Source organism: Oncorhynchus tshawytscha, linkage group LG02, assembly GCF_018296145.1.
Source record: "Oncorhynchus tshawytscha isolate Ot180627B linkage group LG02, Otsh_v2.0, whole genome shotgun sequence".
In the NCBI taxonomy this organism is placed as follows: Eukaryota; Metazoa; Chordata; class Actinopteri; order Salmoniformes; family Salmonidae; genus Oncorhynchus; species Oncorhynchus tshawytscha.
Window position 1 is genome coordinate 28444328 of NC_056430.1, and position 14527 is coordinate 28458854.

General features: G+C 42.6%; 1 protein-coding gene across 11 annotated transcripts in view; it reads right to left on the reverse strand.

Moving 5' to 3' along the window:
- Positions 1 to 1892: 1892 nt before the first annotated feature.
- kcnab2a (potassium voltage-gated channel subfamily A regulatory beta subunit 2a) overlaps positions 1893 to 14527 on the reverse strand; it is a 119185-nt gene continuing 106550 nt past the window's right edge. For 10 of the 11 annotated variants that reach the window (XM_024374890.1, XM_024374893.1, XM_024374892.2 and 7 more), the window contains 5 exons: positions 14362 to 14482; positions 11286 to 11380; positions 9520 to 9640; positions 6411 to 6499; positions 1893 to 5856 (listed from right to left, as the gene is read on the reverse strand). In XM_024374890.1, the coding sequence (XP_024230658.1) occupies positions 5767 to 5856; positions 6411 to 6499; positions 9520 to 9640; positions 11286 to 11380; positions 14362 to 14482 (516 nt within the window). In that variant the 3' untranslated portion in view covers positions 1893 to 5766. Of the gene's footprint in view, positions 5857 to 6410; positions 6500 to 9519; positions 9641 to 10895; positions 11142 to 11285; positions 11381 to 14361; positions 14483 to 14527 lie in introns of those variants that run through there. The other variant, XM_024374897.2, reaches the window with a different exon arrangement.

The following is a 14527-nucleotide window of genomic DNA, read 5'->3' on the forward strand; positions in this document are numbered from 1 at the left end:
GGCTTGCGAGCGTCACCGTTTTCCCTCCAAACATAACGATGGTCATTATGGTCAAACAGTTCTATTTTTGTTTCATCAGACCAGAGGACATTTCTACAAAAAGTATGATTTTTGTCCCCAAACTGTAGTCTGGCTTTTTTTATGGCAGTTTTGGAGCAGTGTCTTCTTCCTTGCTGAGCGGCCTTTTAGGTTATGTCGATATAGGACTCATTTTACTGTTGATATAGATACTTTTGTACCTGTTTCCTCCAGCATCTTCACAAGGTCCTTTGCTGTTCTGGGATTGATTTGCACTTTTCAAACCAAAGTACGTTCATCTCTAGGAGACAGAAGGCGTCTCCTTCCTGAGCGGTATGACGGCTGCTTGGTCCCATGGTTTTTATACTTGCGTACTATTGTTTGTACTGATGAACGTGGTACCTTCAGGCGTTTGTAAATTGCTCCCAAGGATGAACCAGACTTGTGGAGGCCTACAATATTTTTTATGTGGTCTTGGCTCATTTCTTTTGAGTTACCCATGATATCAAGCAAAGAGGGCACTGAGTTTGAAGGTAGGCCTTGAAATACATCCACAGGTACACCTCCAATTGCCTGAAATGATGTCAATTAGCCTATCAGAAGCTTCTAAATCCATAACATTTTCTAAGCTGTTTAAAGGCACAGTCAACTTAGTGTATGTAAACTTCTGACCCACTGTAATTGTGATACAGTGAATTATAAGTGAAATAATATTTCTGTAAACAATTGTTGGAAAAATTACTTGTGTCGTGCACAAAGTAGATGTCCTAACACACTTGCCCAAACTATAGTTTGTTAACAAGAAATTTTTGGTGGTTGAAAAATGAGTTTTAATGACTCCGACCTAAGTGTATGTAAACTTCCGACTTCAACTGTATATATACTGAGATCATGTGACACTTAGCTTGCACACAGGTGGACTTGAACTAATTATGTGACTTCTGAAGGTAATTGGTTGCACCAGATCTTATTTAGGGGCGAAATACATATGCACGCACCACTTTAAAAAAAAAAAGAAGTAATTTCACTTCACCAATTTTGTCCATATGTCCATTACATGAAATCCAAATTAAAATCAATTTAAATTACAGGTTGTAATGCAACAACATAGGAAAAACGCCAAGGGGGATGAATACTATTGCAAGGCACTGTATAAATTTGGCATTTTTGTCAGAGCAATCACTATACAAATGTGTTTAGCTTTACATCATATAGTCATTTATTCATTTGTATGTCATCTGCTCTTACGAAGCCATCAAAGGCAATACATCACCCATCAAAACCAAGCCATGTATCTATATAGTGTAGAAGATGATGAATCCATATCATACAATGTAAAGCGCTTTGGGCTCCTGAAAAAGTGCTTTATAAATCCAGTCCCGTATAATGTCCATTGCAAGTTAATCTTGTTTAATCCGCTCAGATGTTCGTAGTCTGTCCACCAGAGATACATTTTCAGTAAATGCAGTAGTTATGTTTGATGTACAGTATATGAATTGACTTGTTATACACGTTGGTGCTATTGTGCTTTAATCTACTGTATGTTGACCAGTAGATTAACTACATTCTGTTCAGTACATTTGTTTACTACAGTGTTTGATTGGGCAATTTTGATCCATATCTTCAACATTTAGTTCACCCCTTTGGATTGCAGTGAATCAGGAACCATGACCTGAGCAGATAGTTGGCTCATCCCAGTAATATTATACAGTACTTTGTTTTTACATGTATAAAGTGCTCTTACATATATTTATATTTCTGTAGTATATATTGTGTACAGGTCAAGACAATGGACAGGATTTTTAAATCAGGACACCCAGTTAATAACCCATAAGATAAAAACAATCAATGAATGAAACAGACACATGGAAGTGTTGTTTTTCAAATTCATATTTTTTTCATTGTCATTTTATTAAAGACCGAACCTGTACATTTTGTCTAAATTCAGATTCAAGCACAGTGCAGTTAGCAATGCCCGCAAATGAAAAGAACAAATAATGAAAAGGCAGAGGTGATCACAACCATAACTATATACAAAAAGGTCAAACTATGTACATACAAGAGATAAGACAATGCATACGCAATACAAATAAATTGCTTATTTTTGTCAATCTTTACATTGATGTAATATTAACAGAGGAAAATGCAGCACGGTGAAAGAAAGGCCAGAACATAAACAAATGATCTCTAACATACAGCATTCTGTGAGATGAGCGTCATTAATCTGCAGGTCTGATGTCATAGCGGTCTGAGCTGATAGTAACATCAATACTATAATATGTTACAGTGGCTGTGTGGAGGGGGCACTGGACAGGGGATCAAAACACACTGGAACACAGAGACCCTAACCCTGCAATGATGAGTCTACTCACTAAACAGCCTGACTTACACACACAGGTTCTAGACCACCAAGGGTGACAAGCAGGTACTCCTAGAAAGGCTTGAATGGACCAGGAGATGGTAGGAGCAGCCCAAGGAATGCCAGTTCTACTGTGGACACAATGCAGCAAACCTATACGGACAGTAGTTCATCATGTGTGGTGTATCAATGCTGTTTAAAGTCAAACACACTACTATATTCAGATCAAATTCTGCAATAAAAATCCATACTGCTTTCCTAGTACTCATACTACTTTCCTAGCCCAATATGCCAGTAAGGAGCAAGCCAGAAAATTGATGAGCTCTGTGGTCACTCAACACCATTACAATTATCACCTGGCAAATCAGTGCACAGCTCTGTGCATGTACATGTCAAATTCAATTGATATTGTGACAAAGACCACCAAAATACATCCTTGGAAAACACTCATCGTTGTGGCAATGCCTTTGAGCTATTTTATTTATTAAACATTTGTGCTGAATATTTTTCAGTAATTTCCCTGCTGAAGACAATAAGACAGAAAATCATGAACAAATATTAAACAGAGTTCTATTTTTTTGAGAAAACCACATTGGCCTTTTCTACTAATTCACTCAGACATACATTGCCAGACACAGTAAATCAAATGTACACAGTTTATATTTAACTCATAGATGCTACAAACAAAAGGAGCATTTGTTTCCACTATGCCAAGTATTTGTTGTCCGACCAGAGGGTCTAGCAAAGCATACAAACCTCTTCACTTTGCCTGAGAAGCATCCAAACCTCACCCACCATTACATTTTATCATACTCACTGACACTACAGTACTATACAACTGTAATCATTGAATCTGAGAATGAGATGGTAGCGAGTATTCCTTATATTTCCACTTGTAAGCATGCCCCTTGCTTGTCAGAATACTCCCCAATAGGCTGGGGGACGAGGGCTCATGCTGGAGGATGTATGCATCACATGCTCTCCACTTTGTCTCACAGTAAGAGGACCCAACAGCTAGAGAGTGAATACTGATCCAGGGCAGCGTCAGATGTCTTCAGTGTGCAATGGTTGTGATTATTGAAAATGTATTGATTATCATCTGCCAACTGAAAATAAACGGATCATTCCATAAGTAGTGTACAATGCATGTGTACCGTATATGTGGGTATAAGCATAGAACAGCATGGTCAAGTGGTTATGCTGTACACATGAAGAGAGTCCATAGATAATAAGCTAGATAGTATGCATTTTAAGTCGGTCGCTATACTCTTCCAACAAGCGACAAGACACTTAGATGTGTCGCTGAAAGATGTTGGAATATCTTTGGCTCAAGCCACGTGAAAATGTCTTGATTGGACAGGTCCCCATCCACACGGGAAAGACGTACAGTACACATTAAATACATCTTACTAACCAGGTATACAAACAAGTACACACATTCCCTGTTCCAAATCCCTGAGCTGCTGACTCAAACCAGCCCTTTCTTCCTAGCAAGCCTCGCACGCATATGTCACACGTCAGTCTTCACTCTGATTGGGCAGGAACAGCTGCCACTAAAACCAATGAGTCTTTCCATATACCAGGGACCACTGTCTCAAGCCTTGTTCATAACTTGCTCCCTTTGTGCTGATCTTGTCCATGATCTGATTGTGTCCACATTTTCTGAAATAGATCTAAACATGGTATTAAAATGTGTCTCATATCCGTCTACTGTGTCCTCAGATTTCCTGGTTCCTCCCTGCATGCAAATGATTTGACAGTTATTCTTTCAAAATAATATGTATTCATTTTAAAACACATATTGATGCCATAGGTCAATGTCACCAGTCAATTATGTTAAAAAGCAGAATAATGATCATTTAAATGGTTTCTCTTTCCAGATCTGTCTTGTAAGATATCCAGACACAATGCGTGCCTCACTACCTCCGGAATAGATCAGGAAGATCACAATGCGTCTTTTAGTCATCTACACCGGTCTGAAAATGTAGGCACAATCAGAATGTGGACAAGATCAGGACAAAGGATTTATATCCGAACGAGGCATAAACGGGGCTCAAGACCAGTCTGTGCCCTGACTGCCAATGGCAGCTATGGGCCTGCTGTCTCAGCCCAGCACAGCTCAAAATGAACCTAAATAAGGCAACACACACACATTGAGCACAATTTAGGTAATGTGCCATTTTCATGAGAATTTGCTCTAAAATGACTAATAAAGAGGTCTGTAAAACTGACTGAGTAGCACAATTAAGACCATTACGTCTGATGCAGTTACAGTAAAACATCAGAAAGAAACACTGCCACACAAAGGTAAATACAGATACAGCCATCATTTTACATGGCCAGTAATGAACCCTTTCTATGGCAATCAACTAGCCTGCTCAAGGTTCTTATTGACAGATGACAGACCTGGCGCACGAGAGAAGCAGAGCAGAGCTAAATCCTTCCACTAGGGGGTAGTCCTACACCCTGCTCCACCTGGCTAGTGCAGTTATTGCAGCTCAGAGGTGGGACTCAGACTAGGGGTTAGTCTGCCTGGCAGAACCTGCACTGTGTAGACCAGATTGACTGAGGGGAACAGATAGGAAACTGAAACAGGAGAGGAGATTCTGATTCTACACTGAAATGACTGACCATATGTGAGACGGTTTAATTATTTCATCCTCTCACAATGTTCAACAACCTCTCAATGACTGAACTGTACAATACTAAAGTGCTGATTGTTCTGCCTGCAAGGAGGCTAGTACACAGATTATGTAGACCACACAAATAAAACAGATGTTTAAGAGAAACTGTTATGGACATGTACAGGCAATTGGAAACAGAACTCCAAAAAACAAATGTGTTGCTATACATGTGCAACAGAGTATTTGTTGTATATTTGTATAAACTTAAATTCCATTGGTAAGCATTCAGTATTTAGATTTTATTCCACCAAAAATACAATTATATCTGTCTGCCAAGCAAGCGTGTGCTTTTTATTTTATTTTTTAGAAATAATATTTTCTTCGGTTTTTAAACTGCAGCTTCGGCTGAATTGTATGTATAACGGATTCATCTAGTTAACCCCCTGTTCTCTGTATTTTTTCTACCTATCCTTCCTTCCATTGCGGAGGTCACGTATCTATTTATCATCCTTTTCTTTTCACTGTAAGTCTAAATGATGCTCCCCAGGGTGGCCGAGGTGGGGCCAGACTCATGCGCCGGGGTCTCATTCAGTAAAGCTCAAGCAAACAGAGGATCAGGCAAAGGTGGGGCATGGACCTGCGCTGCAGTCCTGGAGCAGTCCTGGAGCAGTCCTGGAGCAGCCCTGGAGCAGCCCTGGAGCAGCCCTGGAGCAGCCCTGGAGCAGCCCTGGAGCAGCCCTGGCTGACTGGCGCGGTGGCGAAGCGTTAGGAACGGTAGTCCTTTTTACTGTACGGCTTGTTCCCCAGGATGCTATCTACCTCGTGCGTGATGGAGGAGGATAGTTTGGGAAGAACCTGCAGGAGAAATTACAGATGCATTGAAGGAAACAGAGAAGGCAAGAGGTAGTGGTTCACTTGTAAAGATTACACATACTTTGTACCATTTGTATATATAGTACTGTATGTTGCCCCTGGTAATGTGGACATAACATTTGGAAACTAAATATCAAATGCACTGAGGGAGACCACGCATATGCTGAACACACACATGCAAAAGCCCACGCCCACACACACAAAATACAGCCGTTACAGCTCTTGAACACAATGCCACACTGAATGTAGTACATAACAAATAAGAACACAGAAGGTTCTGGTTCACAAATCCCACTTCGACTGAAATTTGAAATGTTTTGCTTTATAAAAAGGGCCATAAGGGAGAGCCATTTTAGGAATCTGACATCATTGTTATGGACTCGAAGGGGGTGGCATTTTGAACCAATTAAACATGTTGATTGATTATCAAAACGAATTGACAAATTATGCAAATCTACACACTTTCGCTTGCTCAGACACACCCACCTGGACCCTCACTGTGTGGTCTCACTTGGACCCTCACTGTGTGGTCTCACCTGTATTGCTCCTATATTCTCCATCAGCTGGTCGGTGCTGGACGCCCCCAATAAGACAGAGCTCACCCCTTCGTTTCGTAGGCACCACGCTGTAGGGGACGGGTAAACAGCAATGACACCCCAATATACTACACAAACAAGTCTTTCTCTCCCACATAACCCTGTCCCTCCCCACCAGTGCCTCAAACATACTAAACACATATAGACCTCCTAACACAAACATGCTAGACACATGTACTGTATAACACTGCCTTATACGTGTCACAAACACCTAATCATGTCTCTCCACAAAATATAACTACTAGACATGCACCCCAGATACAACACCACACACAATAAACATAACCTACCCTTCCTGAACATACACACCCAGAACACAGCCCCACCTGCATTCACTAATCTTGATCTGGAGATGTGATATTGTCTAAAAGGATTCGTGTACTTCTGTACGGAAACCTTATGCCACTGTGTTCAAACACGGTGTGGGATTAGAACCTCCAGACACACTGGTGATGATGAGACAGAGTCCACTTCCAGGAACAGATCTGACCCACCAAATCTCAGGCTTTCCCAGGATTTAACTTAAAATCCAAGGATCCTCAGGACAGGATGGGATGGGTGTAGTAGATTACATACAGTGGGGCAAAAAAGTATTTAGTCAGCCACCAATTGTGCAAGTTCTCCCACTTAAAAAGATGAGAGAGGCCTGTAATTTTCATCATAGGTACACTTCAACTATGACAGACAAAAATCCAGAAAATCACATTGTAGGATTTTTAATGAATTTATTTGCAAATTATGGTGGAAAATAAGTATTTGGTCACCTACAAACAAGCAAGATTTCTGGCTCTCACAGACCTGTAACCTCTTCTTTAAGAGGCTCCTCTGTCCTCCACTCGTTACCTGTATTAATGGCACCCGTTTGAGCTTGTTATCAGTATAAAAGACACTTGTCCACAACCTCAAACAGTCACACTCCAAACTCCACTATGGCCAAGACCAAAGAGCTGTCAAAGGACACCAGAAACAACATTGTAGACCTGCACCAGGCTGGGAAGACTGAATCTGCAATAGGTAAGCAGCTTGGTTTGAAGAAATCAACTGTGGGAGCAATTATTAGGAAATGGAACACATACAAGACCACTGATAATCTCCCTCGATCTGGGGCTCCACACAAGATCTCACCCCGTGGGGTCAAAATGATCACAAGAACGGTGAGCAAAAATCCCAGAACCACACGGGGGGACCTAGTGAATGACCTGCAGGGAGCTGGGACCAAAGTAACAAAGCCTACCATCAGTAACACACTACGCCGCCAGGGACTCAAATCCTGCAGTGCCAGACGTGTCCCCCTGCTTAAGCCAGTACATGTCCAGGCCCGTCTGAAGTTTGCTAGAGAGCATTTGGATGATCCAGAAGAAGATTGGGAGAATGTCATATGGTCAGATGAAACCAATATAGAACTTTTTGGTAAAAACTCAACTCGTCGTGTTTGGAGGACAAAGTATGCTGAGTTGCATTCAAAGAACACCATACCTACTGTGAAGCATGGGGGTGGAAACATCATTTGGGGCTGTTTTTCTGCAAAGGGACCAGGACGACTGATCCGTGTAAAGGAAAGAATGAATGGGGCCATGTATCGTGAGATTTTGAGTGAAAACCTCCTTCCATCAGCAAGGGCATTGAAGATGAAACGTGGCTGGGTCTTTCAGCATGACAATGATCCCAAACACATCGCCCGGGCAACGAAAGAGTGGCTTTGTAAGAAGCATTTCAAGGTCCTGGAGTGGCCTAGCCAGTCTCCAGATCTCAACCCCATAGAAAATCTTTGGAGGGAGTTGAAAGTCTGTGTTGCCCAGCAACAGCCCCAAAACATCACTGCTCTAGAGGAGATCTGCATGGAGGAATGGGCCAAAATACCAGCAACAGTGTGTGAAAACCTTGTGAAGACTTACAGAAAATGTTTGACCTCTGTCATTGCCAACACAGGGTATATAACAAAGTATTGAGATAAACTTTTGTTATTGACCAAATACTTATTTTCCACCATAATTTGCAAATAAATTCATTAAAAATCCTACAATGTGATTCGCTGGATTTTTTTTTTCTTATTTTGTCTGTCATATTGTACCTATGATGAAAATTATAGGCCTCTCTCATCTTTTTAAGTGGGAGAACTTGCACAATTGGTGGCTGACTAAATACTTTTTTGCCCCACTGTATATATGTCAAACAGATGACAGGGATTATTCACTCACTGGCCAAGGCTGCGTTTTTATGTTCTGGAACGTTCAATGCAACGAAAACAATTCTGTACTGAATGACCAGTTGAAAAACTAGGAGGGGTTGCGTTGTGGGTTGTCAGCATAGCCACTGCCCCCTTTAAATATGTTTCTCATTACTTCAAGCCACATCTCGCCATACCCACCAAACAGGAGAAATGTAACTCAAAGTCTGTTCAAGATCATACCAGAACGTTTTGGGGAAAGGTGTCGTTTAGTACAAACTGTTCTGCAATGTAGCAAACGCACCGTAGGCCAATGCCATCTATGACGTCACACGCTACTTTAAACATACGACAGCCCTAAAGCTAGGCTATCAAGTGTGTAAAATAACAGGCTCTAGGTAACTAACGGATACATTTTTTTTCCAATGTAGCGACTCTCGGGTGACATAGAATTGTGGTCCCGGGACAGTCTCCCTCTCTCATCTGCCACGCTTTAATAGCCCTCCACAGAGCTGGGAGTCTGTCAACAGGCTCCTTCCCCCTCGCCCCAGTCGGCTCAGATTTATGTCTGCCATTCCATGTTACTGCTGACGTGGGGAATAGGGACACTTGCTCATTGTATATACACACACACCAGTGCACGCGACAGTAAACTCACCAACAGAATCAGTAGCAAGTTATTACCACTGGCTTGATAAGGCTGACTTGGGTTTAGGAAAAGAATCCTGGCTGCTCTAGCGTCTAAGAACTAGATTACCACAAACAGACATACAACATAATACAGACATTCTCACACACAAACCAACAGTTGATAACCACCAGAGGGACGAGGAACGGACAGACAGACAGAGAGAGAGAGAGCGGCAGTGTGTGTCGGCGTACCGATGGCGAGCTGGGGCAGAGTGCAGCCCAGCCGCTCTGCGATTGCCTGCAGCTCTTTCAACTTCGCCTGCTGACGCCGGCCCTCTTCGCTCAAGATCTTGTCCTTCAACCACTGGTAGCCCTGTTGAAACAGCCTGCTCAAAAACACAGCCCTGCCCAACACTGAGGCACTGCGCCACCTGTGTCGAGCAGGGCCTGCTTTTAAACACGTGACTCTGTTTGGTAGACCAGGGCCTGCTTTTAAACACGTGACTCTGTTTGGTAGACCAGGGCCTGCTTTTAAACACGTGACTCTGCTTGGTAGACCAGGGCCTGCTTTTAAACACGTGACTCTGTTTGGTAGACCAGGGCCTGCTTTTAAACACGTGACTCTGTTTGGTAGACCAGGGCCTGCTTTTAAACACGTGACTCTGTTTGGTAGACCAGGGCCTGCTTTTAAACACGTGACTCTGTTTGGTAGACCAGGGCCTGCTTTTAAACACGTGACTCTGTTTGGTAGACCAGGGCCTGCTTTTAAACACGTGACTCTGTTTGGTAGACCAGGGCCTGCTTTTAAACACGTGACTCTGTTTGGTAGACCAGGGCCTGCTTTTAAACACGTGACTCTGTTTGGTAGACCAGGGCCTGCTTTTAAACACGTGACTCTGTTTGGTAGACCAGGGCCTGCTTTTAAACACATGACTCTGTTTGGTAGACCAGGGCCTGCTTTTAAACATGTGACTCTGTTTGGTAGACCAGGGTCTGGTTGTCAACACTCTTCTATTGTACAGCCCCCAGCAGGCAGAGAGAAGGAGTACCCTCTCTGGCTCATCTCTCATGTTTCACACACATACAGTGCAAACACACATTTGTTCCAGGATCTAAATAAATGTATAATTATTGTTGCGATTGTGTATAATTCCTTCTAAATATGAATGTACAGTCAACATATTTCAACAGGCTAAAAGCAACCTTGACAAAGGGATTTAATTTCCTGTGTAATAGCCTGTGTAATCCAATGACAAGATCAGGAACAAGCAACCCATCAGTGATTGGATCAGCCACCTACACTGTCGTTGATCAGGCGCCAACACCACAACATACGAATTAATGATCCGTATGCAAAGCTCTACTCAGGAGAACATTATCCACGTAGTTAGATGGAGAAATGGTTTCCTTAACTGTACAGGGTTAAAAGACCATTGCAACCCTGCATACTTCTGCAACAACACAGGCACAGAGTAAGCCCTAGTTTCTGAATTGGTGATGCAGTATATGCATGTTGTCGTCATTTGATCTGTGTGTGTGCGCGTGTGAGTGTGCATGCACGTGCCTCTGTGTGTGTGTGCGCGCGTGTGAATGCACGTGCCTCTGTGTGTGTGTGTGTGTGTGTGTGTGTGTGTGTGTGTGTGTGTGTGTGCGCGTGTGAGTGAGTGTGCGCGTGAGTGAGTGTGCATGCACATGCCTCTCTGTGTGTGTGAAATGTGAGATAAGATGCTTGTGTTGACACCACCAAATAACTGCTGGTGGTAGAGTTGCTACAGAGCTGGTAAACAGAATGGATACACAGAGTTGGTACACAGAGTATGCCGTCACAGGGCACTCAAAAACAAACGCATCTAGGAGACATCAAGTTCTAGAACCTGAAAGACACAGAAAACAGCCATTAAGACAGGAACCAGCCAGGATAAGAAGAGGGCTGAGGGAGAAGAGGGGTTGACATGAGACCAAAGGAGAAACAAAAGAGGTGAACAGGGGGGGCAGAAGAGGGGTGCGGGTAACACTACCTTAAGAGAGGCGCGGGAGTAAGGTGGTACCCCACTGTCGTATTTCCCTGAGATGATCCCACAGGCCAGCGGTGACCATGTCATCGCCCCCACACCTGAAAACATGGGAACATTGGGTCAGCGCCGTCACCATCACCACTCAGTCCAAATATGCTGTTCAGTCTATACTAAGTCGTCCAAAAATAGGAGACAGGACAGCATCCGGTATTTACCAAGAAAAACACAAAATTGACAAAGAAACCTTTGGTAGAGGCAGCATACTTTTATCTATGCAATCATAGAATTACATATTAGAGTTACAGTTGAAGTCGGAAGTTTACACACACCTTAGCCAAACACAATTAAACTCAGTTTCACAATTCCTGACATTTAATCCTAGCAAAAATTCCCTGTGTTAGCTCAGTTAGGATCACCACTTTATTTTAAGAATGTGAAATGTCAGAATAATAGTAGAGAGAATGATTTATTTAAACTTTTATTTCTTTCATCACATTCCCAGTGGGTCAGAAATTTACATACACTCAATTAGTATTTGGTAGCATTGCCTTCAAATTGTTTAACTTAGGTCAAACGTTTCGGCTAGCCTTCCACAAGCTTCCCACAATAATAACAATTTTGGCCATTCCCCCTGACAGAGCTGGTGCAACTGATTCAGGTTTGTAGGCCTCCTTGCTTGCACAAGCTTTTTCAGTTCTGACCACACATTTTCTATGGGATTGAGATCAAGGCTTTGTGATGCATGCTTGGGGTCATTGTCCATTTGGAAGAGCCATTTGAGACCAAGCTTTAACTTCCTGACTGATGTCTTGAGATGATACTTCAATATATCCACAATTTTCTTTCCTCATGATGCCATCTATTTTGTGACGTGCACCAGTCCCTCGTGCAGCAAAGCACCCCCACAACATGATGCTGCCACCCACGTGCTTCACATTTGGGATGGTGTTCTTCGGCTTGCAAGCCTCCCCCTTTTTCCTCCTAATATAACAATGGTCATTATGGCCAAACAGTTCCATTTTTGTAGGATCTTTGTCCCAAATTGCAGTTGCAAACCATAGTCTGGCTTTTTTTATGGCGGTTTTGGAGCAGTGGCTTCTTCCTTGCTGAGCGACCTTTCAGGTTATATATAGAACTCGTTGGTTTTTATTTTTTAATATAAATGTATACGTTATTTTACCAGGTAAGTTGACTGAGAACACGTTCTCATTTGCAGCAACAACCTGGGGAATAGTTACAGGGGAGAGGAGGGGGATTAATGAGACAATTGTAAACTGGGGATTATTAGGTGACCGTGATGATTTGAGAGCCAAATTGGGAATTTAGCCAGGACACCGGGGTTAACACCCCTACTCTTGCCATGGGATCGTTAATGACCTCAGAGAGTCAGGACACCCGTTTAACGTCCCATCCGAAAAACGGCATCCTACACAGGGCAGTGTCCCCATTCACTGCCCTGGGGTTTTGGGATATTTTTTTAGACCAGAGGAAAGAGTGCCTCCTACTGGCCCTCCAACACCACTTCCAGCAGCATCTGGTCTCCCATCCAGGAACTGACCAGGACCAACCCTGCTTAGCTTCAGAAGCAAGCCAGCAGTGGTATGCAGGGTGATATGCTGCTGGCATTTTTACTGTGGATGCTGATACTTTTGTACCGGTTTCCTCCAGCATCTTCACAAGGTCCTTTGCTGTTGTTCTGGAAATGATTTGCTCTTTTCGCACCAAAGTACGTTCACTTCTATGGGACAGAAAGCGTCTCCTTCCTGAGTGACGGCTACGTGGTCCCATGGTGTTTATACTTGCGTACTATTGTTTGTACAGATGAACGTGGTACCTTCAGGCGTTTGGAAATTGCTCCCAAGGATGAACCAAACTTGTGGAGGTCTACAATTTTTTTTCTGAGGTCTTGGCTGATTTGTGATACAGTGAATTATAAGTGAAATAATCTATCTGTCAACAAATGTTGGAAAAATGACTTGTGTCATGCACAAAGTAGATGTCCTTACGGACATGTCAAAACTATAGTTGTTAACAAGAAATTTGTGGAGTGGTTGAAAAACGAGTTTTAATGACTCCGATAACTGTATAATAATGATACTATCTATACGTATAATAATGATACTATCTATACTGAACAGAAATATAAACGCAACATGAAACAATTTCAAGTTACAGTTCGTATAAGAGTTACAGTTCATATAAGAGTTACAGTTCGTATAAGAGTTACAGTTCGTATAAGAGTTACAGTTCGTATAAGGAAATCGGTCAAATTAAATTCATTAGGCCCTAATCTATGGATTTCCCATGACTGGGTAGGGGTGCAGCCATGGGTGGGCCCTGGATGGCATAGGCCCACATGTGGAACGTACCGCCAAATTCAGCCAAATTCTATAAAACAACGTTGTAGGCACCTTATGGTAGAAAAGTTATCATGCAATTCTCTGGCAACAGCTCTGGTGGACATTCCTGCAGTCAGCATGTCAATTGCACACTACCTCACAACTTGTGTGAAACATGTGTGGCATTGTGTTGTGTGACAAAACTGCACATTTTAAAATGGCCTTTTATTGTCCCCAGCACGAGGTGCACCCATGCAATGATCATGCTGTTTAATCTGCTTCTTCATATTCCACACCTGTCATGTGGATGTATTATCTTGGCAAAGGAGAATTGCTCACTAACAGGGCTGGAAACAAATTTGTGCACAATGTTTTAGTGAAATAAGTTTTTCGTGCATTTGAACAATTTCAGGTATTTTTTATTTCAGCTCATGAAACATGGGACCAACACTTTACATGTTGTGTTTATATTTTTGTTCGTAATCATTTAAAAAGGTAGACTCAGCTAAATGACATTTGCTACGAGCAGCACCGCAGATATTGTGATGAGCAAGATGCAAGACAAAGTCACACACAGTATCTGCGCATGTGCAGGAGCTTGCTTCATTTTTAACTTTGCGTTTTAAGGCTCCTAGTTGTTGCAGAAATTGACCCACTATGCTGTTTACTTTGTTCATCTATGTCATATTGCTGAGTCTACCTTTAATAGCTATCTCAGTGTCCAGACCAGCTCCACTCACCTATCTTATGGAAGAGCTCTGGCAGCTGCACCTCCACCTTCTCCCTCTGGAACATGTGATACTCTGCCTGCTCACAGATGGGAGGGATCTGGTTGAACTGCCGCGCCACAGAGTACGCCTCCTACAGGACACACAGGGAACAGCAGCGGTTAGCCTGAAGAATACT